We start from the raw sequence: 18,449 nt of genomic DNA on the forward strand, positions 1-18,449 counted from the left end.
CAAGACCTATCAGTGATAAAAGTTTCTTTTTTATTTTACATAATTTGGAACCACCAGAGACAGATTTAATTTGCCATTTTAGAACAAAATTTCAATGTCTGCTTGTTAGATGCTACAATATTTCTATCTACCTACCCGCAGTGTGACGAAGAGAGGAAACAGGTGGGTGCTCATACCGACAGTGACGACAATCTCTTCACTTAACAGGCAGCACACTGATTACTGGCCACTGGAGTATTAGTGTGAACGGCATCTCAGCAAGGGGACTCGGGTGACAAAGTCTGAGCTTTTCATGTCTAACGAGCGTGGTGAACCAAATGCAAGTTGTCCAAATCAACGCTGTCGGCTGAAAATGCTCGTTACGAATTAACTTGATAACTATTCCATAATCACCTCCAATCATTACTGGATTTTCTTAGTATTTAGAAGGAGATAGGTTAATTTCATATACAGCAAAGCCACAACAGTGGTGCTTTGGGAACAGGACTGTAGATTGTTTCATTTTTTATAAGCTAAGGTATTTTAATAATGGGTTTTAAGGTTAGATTGCCTTTAATAGGCTGCTTTGTAGAGAAGTTTAACACTTTTCACAGAGACAGGCAATTTCCAAACCTTTAAAGATATAAAATATGGAAAAGTAATGAAGGAGGGAAAAAAAAAAAACAGTCACAGAATGTTAATAAATCCCCTACATTTGTAGGTGCAAGTTTTCGGCGTTCCTCTCGGAGATCACCTTCGACAACGGAGACATGTGGCTGAATCTGTTGCTCTATGAAGACCAAATATTCGTCTTTCTCCTAGATTAATCCTGTGAAGAAGCCCATCATAAAGACTCAAAACGATTTTGCTGCATCCTGAACTCTCATTTTAAGCCAATAGAAAGTGGAAAATGGGAAAATGCGCTATTTCAGAGCTCAGTTACAAAGCCACTAAGTCCTACAAGTCTCACCCCAGCACTCGGACAACGGTTTCGACTTTATGTGGCATATATTTTAGAATACATTTATAGCATACGTTTATAGTTTTTATAGCTTAAGGCAAAGTAAAATTGTAACTGGAAAATAATCCGCATTTGAAACAAAACCACTCAGGGGTCTTCCCAGAGACCGTGCCGGAGGACAGGCACGCTGGAATTCCCGCACGCCACGTGCCAGCCGCATCCTAGCCCTCCCTCGGCGTCCAGCAGCACCCTATCAGTTTCAGAGAACTTTCTGGACTCCTGCAGCCCTTCTGTCACCCTGCCCATAGACATCCCCAGCCCATGCCTTAGGTCTGCTCTGCAAACCTCACTTCGCGCTTCCTCCGCGGCCTCGGCTGACACCAGAGATTGAGCTTCGGGGAAGTCCAATGGTGCTGGGAGCTTCCCCTGATATCCTGCAGCAGCTCGAGCAGGGCCATAAGCAGGGTGGTCAGTGGGGAAAGGGCACATGTCGATCTGGAACGTTAGCCTTCTGAGGAGTCATCCACGGATCCAGGGACATGCCCAGTACCCCTACCCTGCCAGAGCACCCCTCCCAGGGCAGGGAGGTAGGTCCCTACTGTGCACCTTTCCTGAGCCCCGCACCAGGCAAGGTGTGTCGGCCTTGCTAAGCCGCCTGCAGCCTCTGCAGGGAAATGGTACTCACAGTGACCAAGGAAAGGCCAAGGTCAGTGAAAACACATACAAATACCACCGAAGCTGCCACCATTCAGTAAGTCCTAGAGTCGAACCAGCCCCCACAGGCCCTCCTTCCCCCTCCTCTCCATTACCAAATGGATCCTGGCAGCGGAGACGGCAAACCATCGCCTGGCCCCACCTTCCCCAAGGGGCACCAAGCAGAGCTCTGTCTTCTGCTGGATCTGGGGTTCATCTGACATGGAATTTTCTTAGCAAATAAATGTCTCAAAATATTTCTCAGCAACGTCCTCTCATCTAAAAGAACTGTAATGTCACTGATGCTTGCAAATCAATCTTTTCAGGTTGGAAACTATCCTCCTTAAATTGAAGAGAGAAAATACTGACAATCAGAAATTCTGCTATCAACATTGTGGGCAGTGACTCTTAAAGGAAAAAAAAAAAAAAGGATGTGGCAAAAGCATTACTGATATAAGAACAATTTATTTTCCACTTTGAAATTAGGTATTACCCAACCACTTACAAAGAATTTAGAGGAAATTTTCATATAATTTTAGTGGGGAAGATACTCTTTCTTTCCAGGAGAGGAAAAGACTCTTTCAGCAGCGGAAGAGGTTGTGCAGAAGAACACAGCCCTTCCTTCAAACTTGTCACTTTAATGACAGATAATATCCACTATATATTTTTCTTTGGGATTCCATATGGTATCGACTGGCATATACTCTAGGATTGCCGAAATTAATACCTGAGCTGGAGCAAAAGTGACTGGAAGAACAGGAAGAACCGCTCAGTTAATATTTAAGCTGGACTAGCCCTTTCTATAGGGTCTCAGAAAACAAGTCCAGAGTTTTCAGGAAACTTGGCTCACACAATCGTAGATCCTGAAGTACTGCCTCGAACAGACAGTTTCATAAATAAAACTGTCATTGTTTCACTTGACATTTCTCTTTCCACCACTAAGGCTGATCATTTCTCTGTGACGTAGTTTGGTGCTTTGGAAAGCTCGTCCCGCTCGCCCCCCGACGTGCCGGGTTCTCACTCCGCTCGCATTCCTGTGAGTTCTTCCCACACTGCAATGTGAATTCTGTCCTGGATCTCATGTCCATTTCGGTAATCGTACCTTTTAATGCCTGTATCGTGCTGAACAGATGACTCTGTAGAGCTCAGGATCCAGAGCCACCGTAGGGACCCTCGGCGCTGTCTGAGACACGGGCGGGAGTCCAGCCTCCCCTCTGCTCCGTCTCAGCTCCACAGCCTGCGCCCCCGGAGGCCTCCCGCCGAGTGGCCCGCAGGGAGGCTCCCGGCCGTGCGCCCTCGGAAGGCTTCTCCCCACTTTCCCTTCAGCTTCGATCCGTGTTGCCTCTACCTTGTCCTGCCCATCACACGGCCGTTTATGCCTGTCCCTTACCCAGCCCCGCACCTCACCTCTCCCTGCACCTCTCTGTCCTTCCGCCACCCCGGCCACCACCGCCGTGTCCACAGTGCCGAGCAGCTGGTCTTGTCTCGACGGGAGCACCCACCTTCAAGTCTGGGTTCTCAGGTGACGACACGAGGCTCCACCTGGAGATCCCATCAGGTCCACGACCCCCCCCCCCCACCGCGCCCTCCACTAAAACTGCATCCCCCTCCCACCTCAGCTTGGAGACTCCTGGTGTCTCTCTCTGTGAAACAGCCTCAGTATCCAGTCGGGCACTACGATGTCATCTGGAAGTAATCCTCAGCCCTTCTTCCTCCAGTGCCACACTCACTCTGCTGCCTCTTGCTAGTCTGCGTCTGGAAGGTTCCCTACCCTACACCCTGGTTTTGATTCCCATCACTTCTCCGCTACCGCAAGCTTGCCTCCACCTCTGTCTCTCAGAATCTTTCTTAATCACGGCCAGTATTATCTTTCCAAAACACGTACCTGAATACGCTCTTCCTCTACTCTTCAAGACATTCTGTGACTTCTTGCTGCCCCTAAGCTGAAGTCCGAACACTAACGCGGCAACCCAGGTCTCCCCGAATCCCCGCTACTCCCTAGTTCTCCTTCTGGGCCGCTGCTCGCCGTCCCCCCGGGAGGCCGGGCACTGCCCTCACACGCAGTTTCTGCTCGTGCTACTCCAGGCACCGTGCTTCCTGCGTCTTCTGTTTGAACTGACTGCTCGTTCACTTTGGGGCTACGCCCTCTGGGAAGGGTTTCGGGGCCCACCCCCCTCTCAGGACTCGATGTTATGCAACCTGATTTGGTAATCATGAAGGATACGATGTAAGACAAAAGATGACCAGGCGCAGTCAGGGAGGACCAGAGAAATCTTGAATACCTATCGAAAGCCAGACTAATGCCAGCATTTATACAATACCCTAATGCCGCAAATTTACGTGAGAAGTACAAAAAAATCCCAACAGGAAAATGAGGAAAGAACAGAGAGAAAATTCACCACAAAATCAAAAACAAACGTCCAATAAATATTTTAAAAGATTCCCAAATTCAGGAGTCGTCAGAAAGCGCCAGTGTCAACACCAGTCTCTGAGCCTGGCAGGAGCGGAAAAGAGCAATGGCATGTCCCCTCCCGTGCTGGAGCGCGCCAGGTGAGCCCGTCACCAGAGCCCACTCCCCGCTGCCTCCGTCACCTCTGGTGCCCGCTGGGGTCCTGGATATACCTGGGTTATCTACTCAAGCTCTCCACTTTCTACTCAATTACGTATTTAACAGAGAAATCCCTTCCTTCTCCTATGCTTTATTCCCACCTCTTTAGGCATACATTCAGGGAGGAGTTTAAATGAAACATCTTGTCCTGGAAAATATGCCTGAGATGCTCTACTGAAAGCAGCATGAAATGCACGGAAAGGAAACACAAGGAACATAAGCTGCTTGCACCATCGCTTCCTTGTGCAGATGTTCCAAGTGTGTGAGGAAGGGGCGTGGGAGCAGGGGCATGGGAGGGAGGGGTGTGGGACGGCAGCTTGGAGCGTGCAGGCAGGGTGGCCTCTGCTGTTCCCCGGCTGGCTTTCTGCTTTCCACGCCGCCATCGGTTACTGACACTAGCCAGAGGAGACTTCTGACTGATCCACAGGGACTCGAGTCACTTCGCTTTAACTCTCCGATGTCTTCTGTTGGCTTCGAAGCACACAAACCGTCATAAATAGCTACCGCAAGCAGTGCCCAGACCATCGGCAAAGCCACCCAATGTATCAGAGAGCAAAACAAGTCAAATTAAAACACATAAACACAGGGCTTTAAACAAAAACGCCAATTTCCTCAAATGGTTACAATTCGGTGCCATAGATCCTGCAAGCCTTTTCGGTGTTCTGCCTGCCCAGCCCATGCTGCTCCTCGGAGGGACAGTCGCCTCTACGTTAGCATTTAAGCCTTTCTGGAACAGTTCAAAGGGCTTGAACTTGTCAGCAGAGAGGTTTTCCTCCTAGACCCAGGGGAAAATCTCAATTTAGTTAATCCCCCAATTTTAAATAATCTGATGCTCCGCATCAGAACCCTCTGGCACGCGCGCATGTGACAGAATGCAGGTGCGGATGTCCGTCGTGATAGGCCCACTTAGGCTCGGGCTGCAAGCGCAGTGCTCTGAAGGGGCCCCGTGCACCTCGGCGAGAGATTAGCTGAGAGCTATCGGCGGAACATGGCAGACAGAATGTCAGATTTCATACTCGGTGGACGTCTACGGCAACTGACGCCTTGTAGTCAAAGGCTGTTAAATTACCTGTGAAGGGTTACTGGCAGCCCTGAATGTTTTTCTCATTGTTTATTTAGTTCCAAAAGCGCTTGGTCTTTGTGCTGATTGCCCTAACTGACAGCCCAGGAAACCGGGACTTTGTAAACAGGGCACCGCTCTGCTGAATTACAGGTTGCTGGGCTGTAACCAACCTGGAGGGCTGGCCGTGTACAAGGAAATCCTTGCCAGGCAGAACAAAGGAGCTTCACAGAAGCAAGCGTTATCTCTACCAGTAAGAAAGATGAAGTAAGCAGAGGGGCGCAAGGAGACTGACAAACTCATCCCTTCGAACAAGAAGAAATTCATGTGACATAAAGAGGACAAGAGGCTACTGATGAGGAAACAGTTAACGACCACGGGATTCCCGGTCTCAAACTGCGGTTACTCCCGACGGCAGAGCAGGACGGCCGCAGACACATGGGGTCAGTCAGTCTGGGACAAGAATATGAGACTCTGCCTCCACCAGGCCTGCCCGACACAGGCACGGACCGAAATGACCAAAATCAGGGTATACGTGTATGCGGGAAAGAGTTTAAATTTAGCTGTTACCGAAAGCACATAATCAAAAAGAGAAAGCTCCTAACTTAGCTGGCTAGGAAGGCCGCTCTCTGCATCTTGGCGTGAGGGGAACCACCCGTCAGCACCGTGGAGCACAGCTGCATGTGTGGACACTGGCTCTAAAAACATACAGTAGAAAAGAAAACGTCTCCAAGAACTAGAAGATGCATTGGTATCAGGCACCAATTCTTTTCTGAGCATTACTTATTAAACAGATACCATATGTTACCACATTATCATGCCCCAAAGACCTCCTTTTTGCAGGCTGAAATTAGAAAAAATCAAGGCTTCATTTGTGTAACTTGTTGATGTTGATCATTTTAGGCTCCTTTTTAGAACACTGAAATTGAATGTGCAGAGAAACAGTGGTATCTATAAGGTATTTTACCTTTGGACTTCTCATGGAAAGTGCGAATTATAATTTAATAAAATCATAAAAGTAAACAAAATGTACCATCTGTGAGTGTTTCCCTTTTTCCTGCGGTTTTTTTTAATTCCGAAAGCTCAAAGTAGAGCTTCTATTAAACAAGGCATGTGTGCTTTTATGAATGACCTTCAATCATTGGTAAACATAATTATAACTGACAGATACTTTTCAAAACTACTTGGCCATAAGATGTATCTTCCACAAGAGAACACGTGCTTAGATAACTCTGTATCAAGCAGTTCACATCTACACACTATAGAATATTTAAATGCATAACCACAACGTACGGGTCACTATACCATTCTCTTGGAGCAAAGAGCTACTGTGCAAGCCAATACTGTGATATAACCAGACTTACACGGATAATGTATCGCCATAATTCTGCTTCAATTAAAAGCATATTTCAGCAGAAGCCCAGGACGTCGACGCTCTGCATTTTAATAATGCCAGACTACAGCTCTGCTTATGCTAAATGTACATTACTCAAATGGATTCAGAGTTATGCTTCATATAAGTAAAGACTGAGCATATTAAGACAAAATCCTGCATAACCTAAGTGTGTATTAATGGCATAGTCCCAGAATCTGCTAACGGTTCTACACATGGGGCATAAAAATCAGTAAATCGATATCATCCACGATTTTACTAATATTTTCATTTCAAACTGTTTCTCATTCTTGTCCTCCCAAAGACAGAGCAAAGCAGAAGCCAAGCAGAAGAAAGACTTCAGGAAAGCACCACATTTCACAGGATGCACTGTTAACACAGCATACACGCTGGGGTTTCTAAGGCCATAGTGACAGTACCAGAAACTTCTATGACATCAGCAACCATGGCAATCCAACATTAGTATCACCTCATGCCACAACCCCCTAACTTCCATGTAGAGTATTTTAAAAGTTTTAGAACAAAAGAAGAAAAATCTACATCATTCAGGGTAGTTTCCACTACGTAAGTCATAATGCATGTTACTGAAAGGCATGAACACAGCCTCTGTAACGTCCCACCCGTCCACACAAGATGGCCTCCTGTTAACATAATGAGGGAATGCTGCCTAAGGTAATTTGACACTTAGGGAAAAAATGAGAGGTCATTAGAACCATCTTTACATGAACAGCAAATTAAACTATGACAATGCCACCATCTTGGAGATCTCTCCTGTTTTAACTCTTTATTATTAAGATTTATACAGGTATGAAGATTTTTCAAAGAAGAAGGGTGACGACCTGATGCCCACCACAAGATGGGACTGAAGAGCGATGGACCGAGATTTGAAGGGGCCGTGACTCCCACCTGTGAAGTGAGCTGTTCATACAAGAGGACCAGCATCTCCTCCCCAGGACACACAGGACGCGAGGGCGTGTAATCCCCACCATATATTTGTGCATTTTTTAGAGTGTAAATATCTTTTCATAATAGCTATTAGAATACAGGTCTGAATACTTACATACACTATGATAAATCAATTCAACGGACACTGAACACAGAGCCGGTGCGGGCATGACTAGCTAACATGTGGTCACACTGGAGGAGAGTGGGCCCTCCATCCACTACGGCCGGTGTCTTCGCAAAAAGGGGGAACCCAGACAGGCAAGTGCGCAGGAAGACGGTCCAAGAAGACCGGAGTTCTGTGGTCACAAACAAGGGGCCACCAGAAACTAGCAGAGAGACAGGGACCTGAGGCTCCCCCACCACTCGGAGGAGCACAGCCCCGCCAGCACCTTGACCACGGACTCCTGTTGTTTGAGCCCCTCAGTCCCCGCACTTTGTTACGGTGGCTCCAGCAAACACATATACAGTACCTTTTAACTTTTACAATACTGGCAACATCTAGGAAATATTATAAAACTGAAGATGGGCAAAAGTCATTTAGTTACCAATGTTTGTCTCAGTCACCTCCAACAGACTTCATGGAACAGTGTGCTGGGCCGGCACCATGAGTCCATACTGACAGACACCCTCCAGTAAGCGTTAGAGAACTTGCTGCTGGGGAGGCAAAGGCTGCCACTTGCTGTGCTTATGTCAGAGTCTCCTCTTTGTTCTCTAAATCATGTTTGATGGCTGTAGCAAAACTTATAACGTCATCAATGTGATTCCCGACGTACAAAGTTATTAGACACGGTGATTCTACAAATGAAGGACGGCCAAGGATAGCAAAGGGAGGTGAAGTCTCCATACTTCACTCAAAATGGTAAAACGGTGACACCAGTTAACTGTGGTGAGTTATGTTTATGTACTGCAAAAGCTAGAGTCATCACTAAAAATGTTATATGAAAGTGAAATACTCAAAAATCAAAACTGACTTCTAAAAAAATGTTCAAGTAAACCATAGGAATTCAGGGGGGAAAAAACCCCAAAAGACCAAAAACCCTGAGAAACAAAAAGTAGGGAGAGAAAACAGCAACAAAAAAAAATAAAATGGCTGATATAAGCCCTAACACATCAATAATTGCGTAGGTCTAAGTGGTTTAGTACGCCAGCTAAAAAGAGATGGTCAGAGAGGATAGAAAAACATTTACCCCAATTACATGTTGCATACAAGAAGGACATATGTTTCATTTCAAATATACTGACAGATGTAGGCTAAAAGTAAAGGGATAAAACACACTCTACACAAACATTATTTTAAAAAAAAAAGCAGAACCAGCCATATTATCTAATAAAGTAGATTTCAAAGCAAATTAAATCACTAGGGATGAAAGGGACACTTCACAGAAACAATGGGTCAACCCACCAAGAAAACACAGCAATTTTGAATGTGTATATGCCAAGCAACAGAACTAGAACATGGGAAACAAAGGGAGGTCAGGGTCAAGGCTCAGGGGTTGGAACAGGCCGGATCTGGGAAGCTCAGAGCAGACTAGATATGACCAGGTAAAGGCAGCGCTGAGAGCAATGTAGGCGTGGAAGATGAAGTGTAGTCTCTGGCTGTGACCGTGATGGTCTCCAGCTTCAACCCTTGGGCAATGCCGGCCTTAACGGAGATAGGAACCTGGGACGAGGATGGGCAGAATTACTGGTAAGGGGTGGGGAGGGAAGGCGGTAGCGAACAAATAGCTTCTGTTCCCTAGGACAGAGTGGTCATTTGCACTCTTGTGTTTGGAGGAAGGTGGTAATGGGGCTGTGAATACGCTGGCCCTAATGGTAGGTATTAGCGAGTAACAGCACAGAGCGAGAGTGTGTGGGCAAGGGCAAAGAGGGCTGGTGTCCCACTGATGACGATATGTAAAGGGTAGAAAAAGGAAGAGAAGTTGGTGAAAGAGTGAAGGAGACAAAGAGCTAAAAGAGGGCATCTAAAACACATGGTGTCTCACCAAAATAAGTCAACATTCAATCAAACCCTTAATAAAAATGTCCGATTGCAAGAATAAGTAGCACATGCTTTGTCCTCTAGGTCCCTACTTGAGAAAAGGCCCCGTCACAACCAGCAGCTTGGTCCCGGAAGCCTGTTAGGACTTGTGGGTCCAAGACCCTCTTCCCTTCCCGAGACCCCAGGGTGGACAGAAGCAGAGGTGGGGGACCTCAGCACAGACACCCGCCACACAGCCAGGGAACACCATCCTGCCCCCTCTGACGGTCCTTGCAGAGTTAAGTGGGATCTAAGGGCAGCATCGGAAAAATCAAGCAAACTGAACTAGCACTGCAAAAGCGTAAGAGCTACGCCAGCACTGGTCTCCCAGCTACAAACCACGCTAAGGTCTGCACTCAACCCGAACAGGGTAACTACCTACTAAAAATTCTAAACATATCTAGAGTCTCCTAACACAACAGACAACATGTCCTGGATTCAATTTTTAAAAAATCACTTGTCATACCAAGAACTAGGAAAATCACAATGTGAATGAGAAAAGATAATTATCTTATGCCAACAGGAAGATGAATCAGATGTTGGAATAATCTGACGAGAAATTTAGAGCAGGTATCATAAAAATGCTTTTACCATAAATTACAAATTCCCCTGAAACAAACAGAAAACTAGTAAACCCCAGCCAGCAAAAAAATAAAAGTTACAAAAAGAAGCAAAGGGGATTCACAGAACCGAATTATACAATAAAAAATTTTGAAACTCATCAAGTGGCGATTACAGAGGACAGACCCTGTGAATTTGAGGAAAGACCACTAGATTTCCCCAACCGAACGAGAGAGGAAATAGACGGGGGCGGGGGGGGGGAGTGAGCCTACGGGGCCAGTGGGACAATAATAAAGAGTCCGAACACTAGTGCAAGATGAGAGGCAAAACTGAAAACATATTTTAAATAAATACTGCCTGAACACTCCCCCAGATTTGGTGAGAGAGACCCAGAAATCAAGAAGGAGGTAAGCTCGAAGAAACCCATGTGAAGACACATCACAGAACTTTTGGAAATTAGAGACCAAAAAGGAATCTTGAAATCAGCCAGAGAGAAATGATGCATTACCTATACCGGAACACTGCTTCAAAAGAACTCCCATAGCTTTAGAGAGAATCTCCTCATTATGGCTACCAACAACAACAACTTACACTACAGCATTTAGAATTTTTAATGCCCTTTACTAGAATTTCCAAAATGGAAGGCATTTTAAAAAGAGAATTCTACTTCGTTAGAGATTAAAACAACATCCCTTCCTTTACAAAATCGGGGTTATTACCTGCATAGTATATCTGGACCCAAAACGAAGACTACAGGAATCACAGGAATCTAACACTACAGGAATCACAGTGATACGCTGCTAAGACTGAGACTTGGAGCACAAAGCCACTGTGATTCCTTAGGCCGACCTGGCATCTTACCAGACAGCTTCCTCAAGTGATTCTGACATCAGCACTGTTTAACTTGGACAGATGCTAGATACACATATTCTATGGATCACAAAGCAAGAAAATAGTAACCTTCAGCTTTGTCTGTAGAAGGTAAACGAAATTAAGTATATGTAATGAAAGCCAACAAACAAAACATTTAAAACCAGGGAACTAAATGATAGAGAAAAGAGAACTGAAAAAAAAAAGTTGTTGAATCAAACATCCCAGATGCATTTCTAAAATTTTCTTATGTGACAAAGCAAGATGGATTACTATAGATTCTATTATATTTAAGGATTTTTATTTATTTATTTGACAGAGAGAGATCGCAAGTAGGCAGAGAGGCAGGCAGAGAGAGAGAGGAGGAAGCAGGCTCCCTGCTGAGCAGGGAGCCCGATGCGGGGCTCGATCCCAGGGCCCTGAGATCATGACCTGAGCTGAAGGCAGAGGCTTAACCCACTGAGCCACCCAGGCGCCCCCTATTATATTTAGAAGAAATTCTAAGGTTGCAAAGGAAAAAAGCGCTTTTGAACCAATCATCAGATTTTTCTTCATTCACTTTCACAGTGTGAAATGGTTTTACTGCAAACCATTTCATAGCCTTTCTGGATGCTGGTAAAACTGGTGTTCCAACAAAAGATGCAGGGAAGGGGGCCCGTGGGGTCTCCCCTGGGCACAGTACCCTCGAACCCTCTAAAGCCATCCTTCCCAAGACCTGCGGCTTCATTCCCTTCACTACTGTACCCCATTCCCTTGCAGACCAAGACCAGTGGACACCACGATGGGCTACACAGTCACTCTCTTCCTATTCTTATTCTGTTCTTATTCTTATGTCCAAGCGGGTTTCATATGGCAGGTGCACTCAGAAAAGGTTTCAGGCACTGACAAGTTTGACCTTGGCTGCAAAAGCTGTTCTTGTTCTCCAAGAGCCACAAATATTTCTGTTCACTCAAGGTCAAGAGGTGGCTCTGAGATCCCGGCCTTGGCCCTGGACTGCTTCTCTTCCCGAGAAACAATCCAAATGCAACCAGGTATTAGGTCTGACCTGCAGCAGGCAGGCAGGTGTGGCCTCCCAGAGACGGCAGCAGAGGGTACAGCATGCGGCAAGGCCGGGACCCAAGAACGGAGGCACTTAGGAGTGGACCCGGCGTATCTGGTACACACAGGTCTGAGGGCTGAGCTTCATGAGGCAAAGAAGACGGGAATGGGAGGGATCGGTTCCCGAGGGCCCGACACGCCTCCGTTCCTGCAGGAGGCATCTGGAGCGTCTAGTGTGTGCCAAGTTGAACACCTGCCTTCGGACGGATCTTCACTGGAGGAAAAGATAAGCAAGATACCTGCTCCCAAGGATGTTACCTCCTGGTAGATGTTCAATTGGAAAGAATATGCCTAAAGATGTTGTATTAGACATTATTTTGGACTCTTGTAAAGACACTTATAGGCTGAGTTATTTAGGGACTAAAGATGACAAAAAAAGAAAAAAAGAAAAACAGAACAAAACAAAAACAAATTAAAAAAAAAAAAAACCAGCAGGGAGGATTTTCCATGTATCAGGGAATTTTCTTTCTTTTCTTTTTTTCTTTTGAAGTCATCTCTATGCCCAACATAGGGCTTGCACTCATGACCCCAAAATCAAGAGTCACCTGCTCTACCAACTGAGCCGGCCAGATGCCTGGATTGGGAATTTTTAAAAGGAAGTTTGTGTTGTTTCTTACCAATGAGAGGAAATACTTCTCATGTAGAGAACACAGAGTTTCAGGAATGAGAAAGACACATCACTGATACCACGTCAAAAGCAAGAAAAAAGATGCAGAGCAAGGACCACTGCAGGAATCTTCTTAATTAAATGAACAGTAAGAAACAAAACCAAAACCCAAACTTAGCACTAAAGGAAATGGCTTCCTGAGCTCTAATGAAAGTGGTTTTGGTCGAATCCTGAATCGAATGAACCTGGTTTTCTGACCCGTCGCCTTGCAGGAGCGCACAGCACACTGCTGCTGTTCCCCGAACTTCACGGAAACCAAATCCACAGATCAAGCCTGGGTCTGCTCAGAGGCACAACACGGTTGGGAAAAGAACATGGGTAAGTGGGTAGGTGATCCATTCTGGTTTCCAAGATGGGTAAGCCCGTTTTTTCACAACCTGACCAAAACGCAGAGAAGCCTCACTCTCCTGGAACTTTCCAAGCTCCAGACAAGCTCCTATAGGGACACGAACCATTCTCTCCCCAGCGCATGGCAGTGGAAGGCACGGACGGCAGCTGGACTGCGGGTGCCTGCATGCCCTGCCACCATCCAGCCCCAGGGTCCTGGACAAGGGCCCTAAAATCAACTGCCCAGCTTCCTCCTCCATAAGATGGAGACAGCGGGGGTACTTATAACAGAATGGCTGTGAGAAATAAAGAAGTTCAGTGAGCACACGGCTAGAAGGTCGGGGACGTGTGGGACACTGAAACGACACCTTGCCTGCAGACCACGGTCCCAACGTGGAGAAGAGGAGAGGACAGGAAGTAGCCCCCATTAAGTTCTTCGGGCGCCTTAGACATTCTACCCAGCATGTCACACCTACTATCTCATTTAATTTCCTAGTAACACTGTAATAAAGAAGCATGATTATCTGATGGAAGACAGTACTTTTTCTGGGATGTCAAACTTCAGAGAAAACCCCAATCACTTGATTCTTCAAAACCAGAAAATAATACGGCCGTTAGAGTATGGCGTATAAGTACCTGTGACACGAGGAACTGGCTGAGTACAGCATACGATGATCTCACCTTGGGTCCTGAGCTTTGCATAAAGAAGCCAGGCTGCGGGATGCCAACTCCCACCAGAATGTCCATCGTGTCAACGCAGCCCTAACAGGGTGCAATGGCAATGTGAAGTCATCACGCAGTCCAGAATGTCACCACATCTGATTCTGAACTTTTCTTGCTTATGGAGAGACTTGTAACCTGAAATTTTCATCTGCACCTACATAGCCAACGGCAGACAGTTCGTCAGCAGATGCATGTTTTAAACCCAGAAATTACAAACACTGTTGAAATCAGACTAATTAAAGCACAGCTTGGCTGGGGACATCTCGCCTGCAAGGGGAACAAAAGGGTTCCCAAGTGTACTTCATTTACAGAGGCCAAAATTGGCCAGTTTTCACCCAGGGGGGCAGAGAAAATGTTTCAAAGTCTCACAAAAACACCACCTAGAGACAAAAAAAATGTGCTAAAATAAAAGGCACAACGGATGTCCACAGGTTAGAAAGGGGTGTTCACAAGGACACACATGGTGTTGGGGCATGGAGGACTCACAGGAGGGTCAGGAGCCACCAGTCCAAAACCCAAGACACCGCGTCACAGGGGCAGGTGAGCGGCTGCGACGCACTGGCTCCTGATTTACGGGAATGATGATGAGCCTGACGACGAGTACAACGATGGCATAATCTAAATTTAAAACAGACATGAATGTTTCAACTCTTTATTCTCTACAACAAAGGGACATTAAGCAAAAAGGTTATGGGCTTAAGTACAAACATATAATTTGGCTCACTTTGGTTTTGAATTCTGACTGGCAGTTGGTTAACTAAAACCCCTATCCAGCATCTACATCTGTGTAAAGTTTTACAATCTCGAACAGTTCCTTTGAAATTAAAAATTTACTTGGGAGATGAGGTACGAAATATAAAATACTACCCTTTATTATTAAACATAGCATGCTGACAATCTGCTTGAGGTTATTTAGAAAAGGAGAAAAATTCTACTAAACAAAGTATGTTTTATATAAATATTCCCAACATTTATATATAATATATATAATATATAATATATCCCCAATATTTATATATAACAAGGCATGTTATATATAAATATTTCCAATATTCCCAGGAAATTTTCAGTCACTAAAAGGTCTGATGGAGAACAAGGCAGAGGTAGCACACTGGGAGACAGGTGTCCTCCATGTGTCTAACCTTCCCATGAAAATGTCTGCATCCCCATTCAAGCCCTATCTGGCTGTGCCACCTGTCAGCCCCACAAGTACCGAGAGAGGTCTTCTGCGCAAACGGGGTGACCTTCCTCCCTAAGTTAAACATTACTCTTCTCCGTCAAGACCACGACAAACACCGCACCTCTGCTAGAATCTTAAACTTCACGAGGTCCTGCAGTCACATCCCAAAACTGGAGGAGAAGCCTTGCGAGCTGTGATTTTACTCATTCACTCACTTCCTGCCAACGATTATGCGGTCCTCTTACAAGGCAGCGGGGATAGCGGGCAAAGCAGACATGTCGATCTGGCTCGTGTCCAGAAGGCTTTTGCTTCCTTGTCCGTCAGCCTGGAAAGTTTTGGCGCCAGGTCTTTGCGGGGTTGGTTCTTCATCACGCATAATACAGCTCACGTTCCTCCTCAGAGAGGCCCACTGTGAGTACTGAACTCCAGGTAAGCTCTCTGGAACTTTCTATCCTTAAACCCTGCATTCTTGCCTGCAGAACACTTACCATCATCTTAAACTAGCTTCTTCGTGTATTTGCTCATCTGACATCTTTAATGCACACGTACTCACACACTCGGGAAGTGACAGGGACAAGAATGACGCTCCCCTTTGCTGCCTCCTGACTGTGCTGTAAGCCAGCACTTACACACGTGTTGCACACACGGGAAGAAAATGAAACACATACTTGATATTAAACACACGCATCGATACACTCATTGGGGCCCACAGGTGAGGCATGGGCTGTGGTTCTCCAGACAAGGGAGAAGCTGACAAACACTAACTGAGCAGTTCATAGAAGGCTTCACAATGCACAGTGCTTGAGCTCGTATTGACAAATGTGTCCCTTCCACCGAGGGACAAGAAAGCAGAGGTGAGAAAGGCATTCTAAATTCCTTATATAAAAACAATGATAAACATTTTCCCCTCAAAGGACTCTTATCATAATAAGAGTTGCCATTTGTTAAGTACCCAGTGTATGCCAGGAGTGGAGCTTTCCATATATCTCCTCAATAAATCTGGAAGATTAGTACTATCACACATTCTATGGGAAAGAAAACGGATGTTCAGAGAGTTTAAAATACCCGCCCAATCTATAAAAGCTCCTTCCATTATGGCACTACCTTCCTCCCATAATAGAACTCATCTTCAAATTATTCTGTGAATAAAATAGGAACTGTCAGTGCAGACATGCAGGGAATTCACTAATTAGATACTTACTACATAAATATCTTTATGTTTACACAAACTGACATTTTCAAGTTCCTAATCTCTATTAAGAATAACAGATTGTAACCCTCTCCTGTTTATTCCTCAAACTGTTTCAAAACTCAATCCCTCATCTAGAATGTTCCATTAAGAAAATACAGAGAGAAGACAGTGAATCACTCAAAAAAAAAAAAAATCAGAAGTTAATTTAATTAATGCAACACAGCCCAGAGAAGCTGGCCACATGCATGTCCTAGATGTAAGAGTATCTGCCCGAGGCTCCTGGTCGACCAAGGGCCATGCGAGACAGTCTGACTGCGCTGGTGTAGACTAGCTGTGGGCCTGACAGGAGCACTGGCATGGCTAGGTGAAGGGCGATCAGAGAAGGAGAAGCCCACTCAGTACTCAGAAAAGGAAACACGGGCATGGGAGTACTGTGCTCAGCACCACCCACAGAAAGAGGTGCCCTGGAGATGGCCTTCAGGGGCCATGGGGCCATGCGGCTGGCCAGGCTACAGCCTCAGGCTAGCACAGCAGGAACTGTGCCTAAATTCAACTCAGTGACCCTGTTCTGGCTTTAAACTCAGTGAAGCAACATTCTGACCATGATTTGGCTTCACAAGCAGATTTGTTGAGTGCTGACAGAAGTAGTCCTGTCTACTTGACAGTAATATTTCTCACTTTAAAAGAAAAACATTTTAATTTACAAAATTATCTTGCAAATTTTAGTTATGGTGGCTCTGTCAGATTATCTCTGGTTCTCGATGAGATCACGTTTCAGGAACTGCAAACTGAGGGCCGCCTCCGGGAAGCCAGGTGAGAGCCCGCCCCTCAGGTCCCGTGTGAGACCTCCACACCAGAACATCACTTCCATGCTCCAAGCCTGCCTTCTCCCCAAACACATTCCTCACGGCCTTCCAATCACTGCTCGAAGCTCGCTCCTCCTTTAAGCCAGCCCACATACGCGCTGCACAGGGCACACTAGGCTCCCCGACAGCGACACAGATGGGGGTGCCAAAGGGAATATGAACCGGGGTGGTGAGAGACACAGCTGTGTCCACTGTCACAGCCTTCATCTTTGCATCAGCTGGAGCGGAGGCTACGTGTCTACATCATCCACGTGCTAGGGGACGTATACCACCTCCCTATGATACAGCGGGTCTGTCCTCCATCTGTCTACACCAGTCGGAGCTGCAAGTGTTACATTCGGACAGTGACAATGTGATCCGAGCGTGCACAGCGGGCGTGTACATTAGACTGGGCCAACGGTCAAGAGGCTGATGAAATCTGCTAGAGACAATGGCAGGCTGACACCATGAGGACATGGGGACAGCGTCACATGAGAAGAGGATAGTATAAATTTATTCAGTTTAATAAACAAGAAGCAACTAGACTTGTATTAAACAGGATACTGGGGATTACTTTTTTGCCCTTTAGTTTACAGTCTAGGAAAGAAGCAGTTTTTCGAGATGGATTGAAAATGGTGTTAGACTTCTAATAGGGAGCTTCTGAGAGAAAAGAACCAGGAAGCCGGGAAGTTACAGGGAAAAATATTCTGTCTCAACCTACAGAGGAACGTCCTGGAACTGGACCAGTGGGCTGCAAAGAGAGGTCAGGCAGGCCGTCACTGTTGGGGTTGGTGGGGGAGCTGCGTGTCCGCAGGTCGAGCCGGTACAAGAAGAGAGCTTTGCTGGCCCTGCAAGGCCTGTCCCAACCACAGGCTTCTATATGCCACCCGGCTTGGGGTCTGCCGGCTTCCCGAAGCCCTGTGATGAGTGAGCAGACCTCCAGCACGGCTGCTCCGGTTCTCATGTGGCGGGACTCCGGGTAACTTCTACCACCACTTCGGAGAACAGAGCATTTGGAACGCTATTTCTTTGAGAATTTTACCGGTGGATCTTAACTCCACCCCTCCTTACCCATTACGCTGCCATGCAGCTCCTAGAAAGAACGGTCTTGCTTCACAGTGAAGACACGCGGGAGCACCAATCATTTCAAACCTGACTCCCCAGTGCACCTCCCTTCAGGTGTTGGCTGTCTCGTTCTCTCATCTCGAAGGTCCCGACTTTTTTTTTCCCAGTCTGTTCTCTGCCAGATGGATTGAACTCCCCTTCAGTCCCCAGGTCCTTCCTGTATCAGCCCCCAAGTACCACGTGTGGCCCCATGCCCCAGGATTAA

At 46.2% G+C, this 18,449-nt stretch overlaps 1 protein-coding gene across 9 annotated transcripts in view; it reads right to left on the minus strand.

Moving 5' to 3' along the window:
- The window catches only part of ZNF407 (zinc finger protein 407), a 427,984-nt gene that overhangs the window by 82,552 nt on the left and 326,983 nt on the right, over window positions 1–18,449 (minus strand). The window contains exon 9 of one of the 9 annotated variants that reach the window (XM_047696584.1): window positions 157–808. The exons of the other annotated variants lie outside the window; for them this stretch is intronic. Coding sequence (XP_047552540.1) covers window positions 798–808 — 11 coding nt within the window. The 3' untranslated portion in view covers window positions 157–797. Of the gene's footprint in view, window positions 1–156; window positions 809–18,449 lie in introns of those variants that run through there. 9 annotated transcript variants of the gene reach the window in all.

This window comes from Lutra lutra, chromosome 12, assembly GCF_902655055.1.
Source record: "Lutra lutra chromosome 12, mLutLut1.2, whole genome shotgun sequence".
Lineage (NCBI taxonomy): Eukaryota > Metazoa > Chordata > Mammalia > Carnivora > Mustelidae > Lutra > Lutra lutra.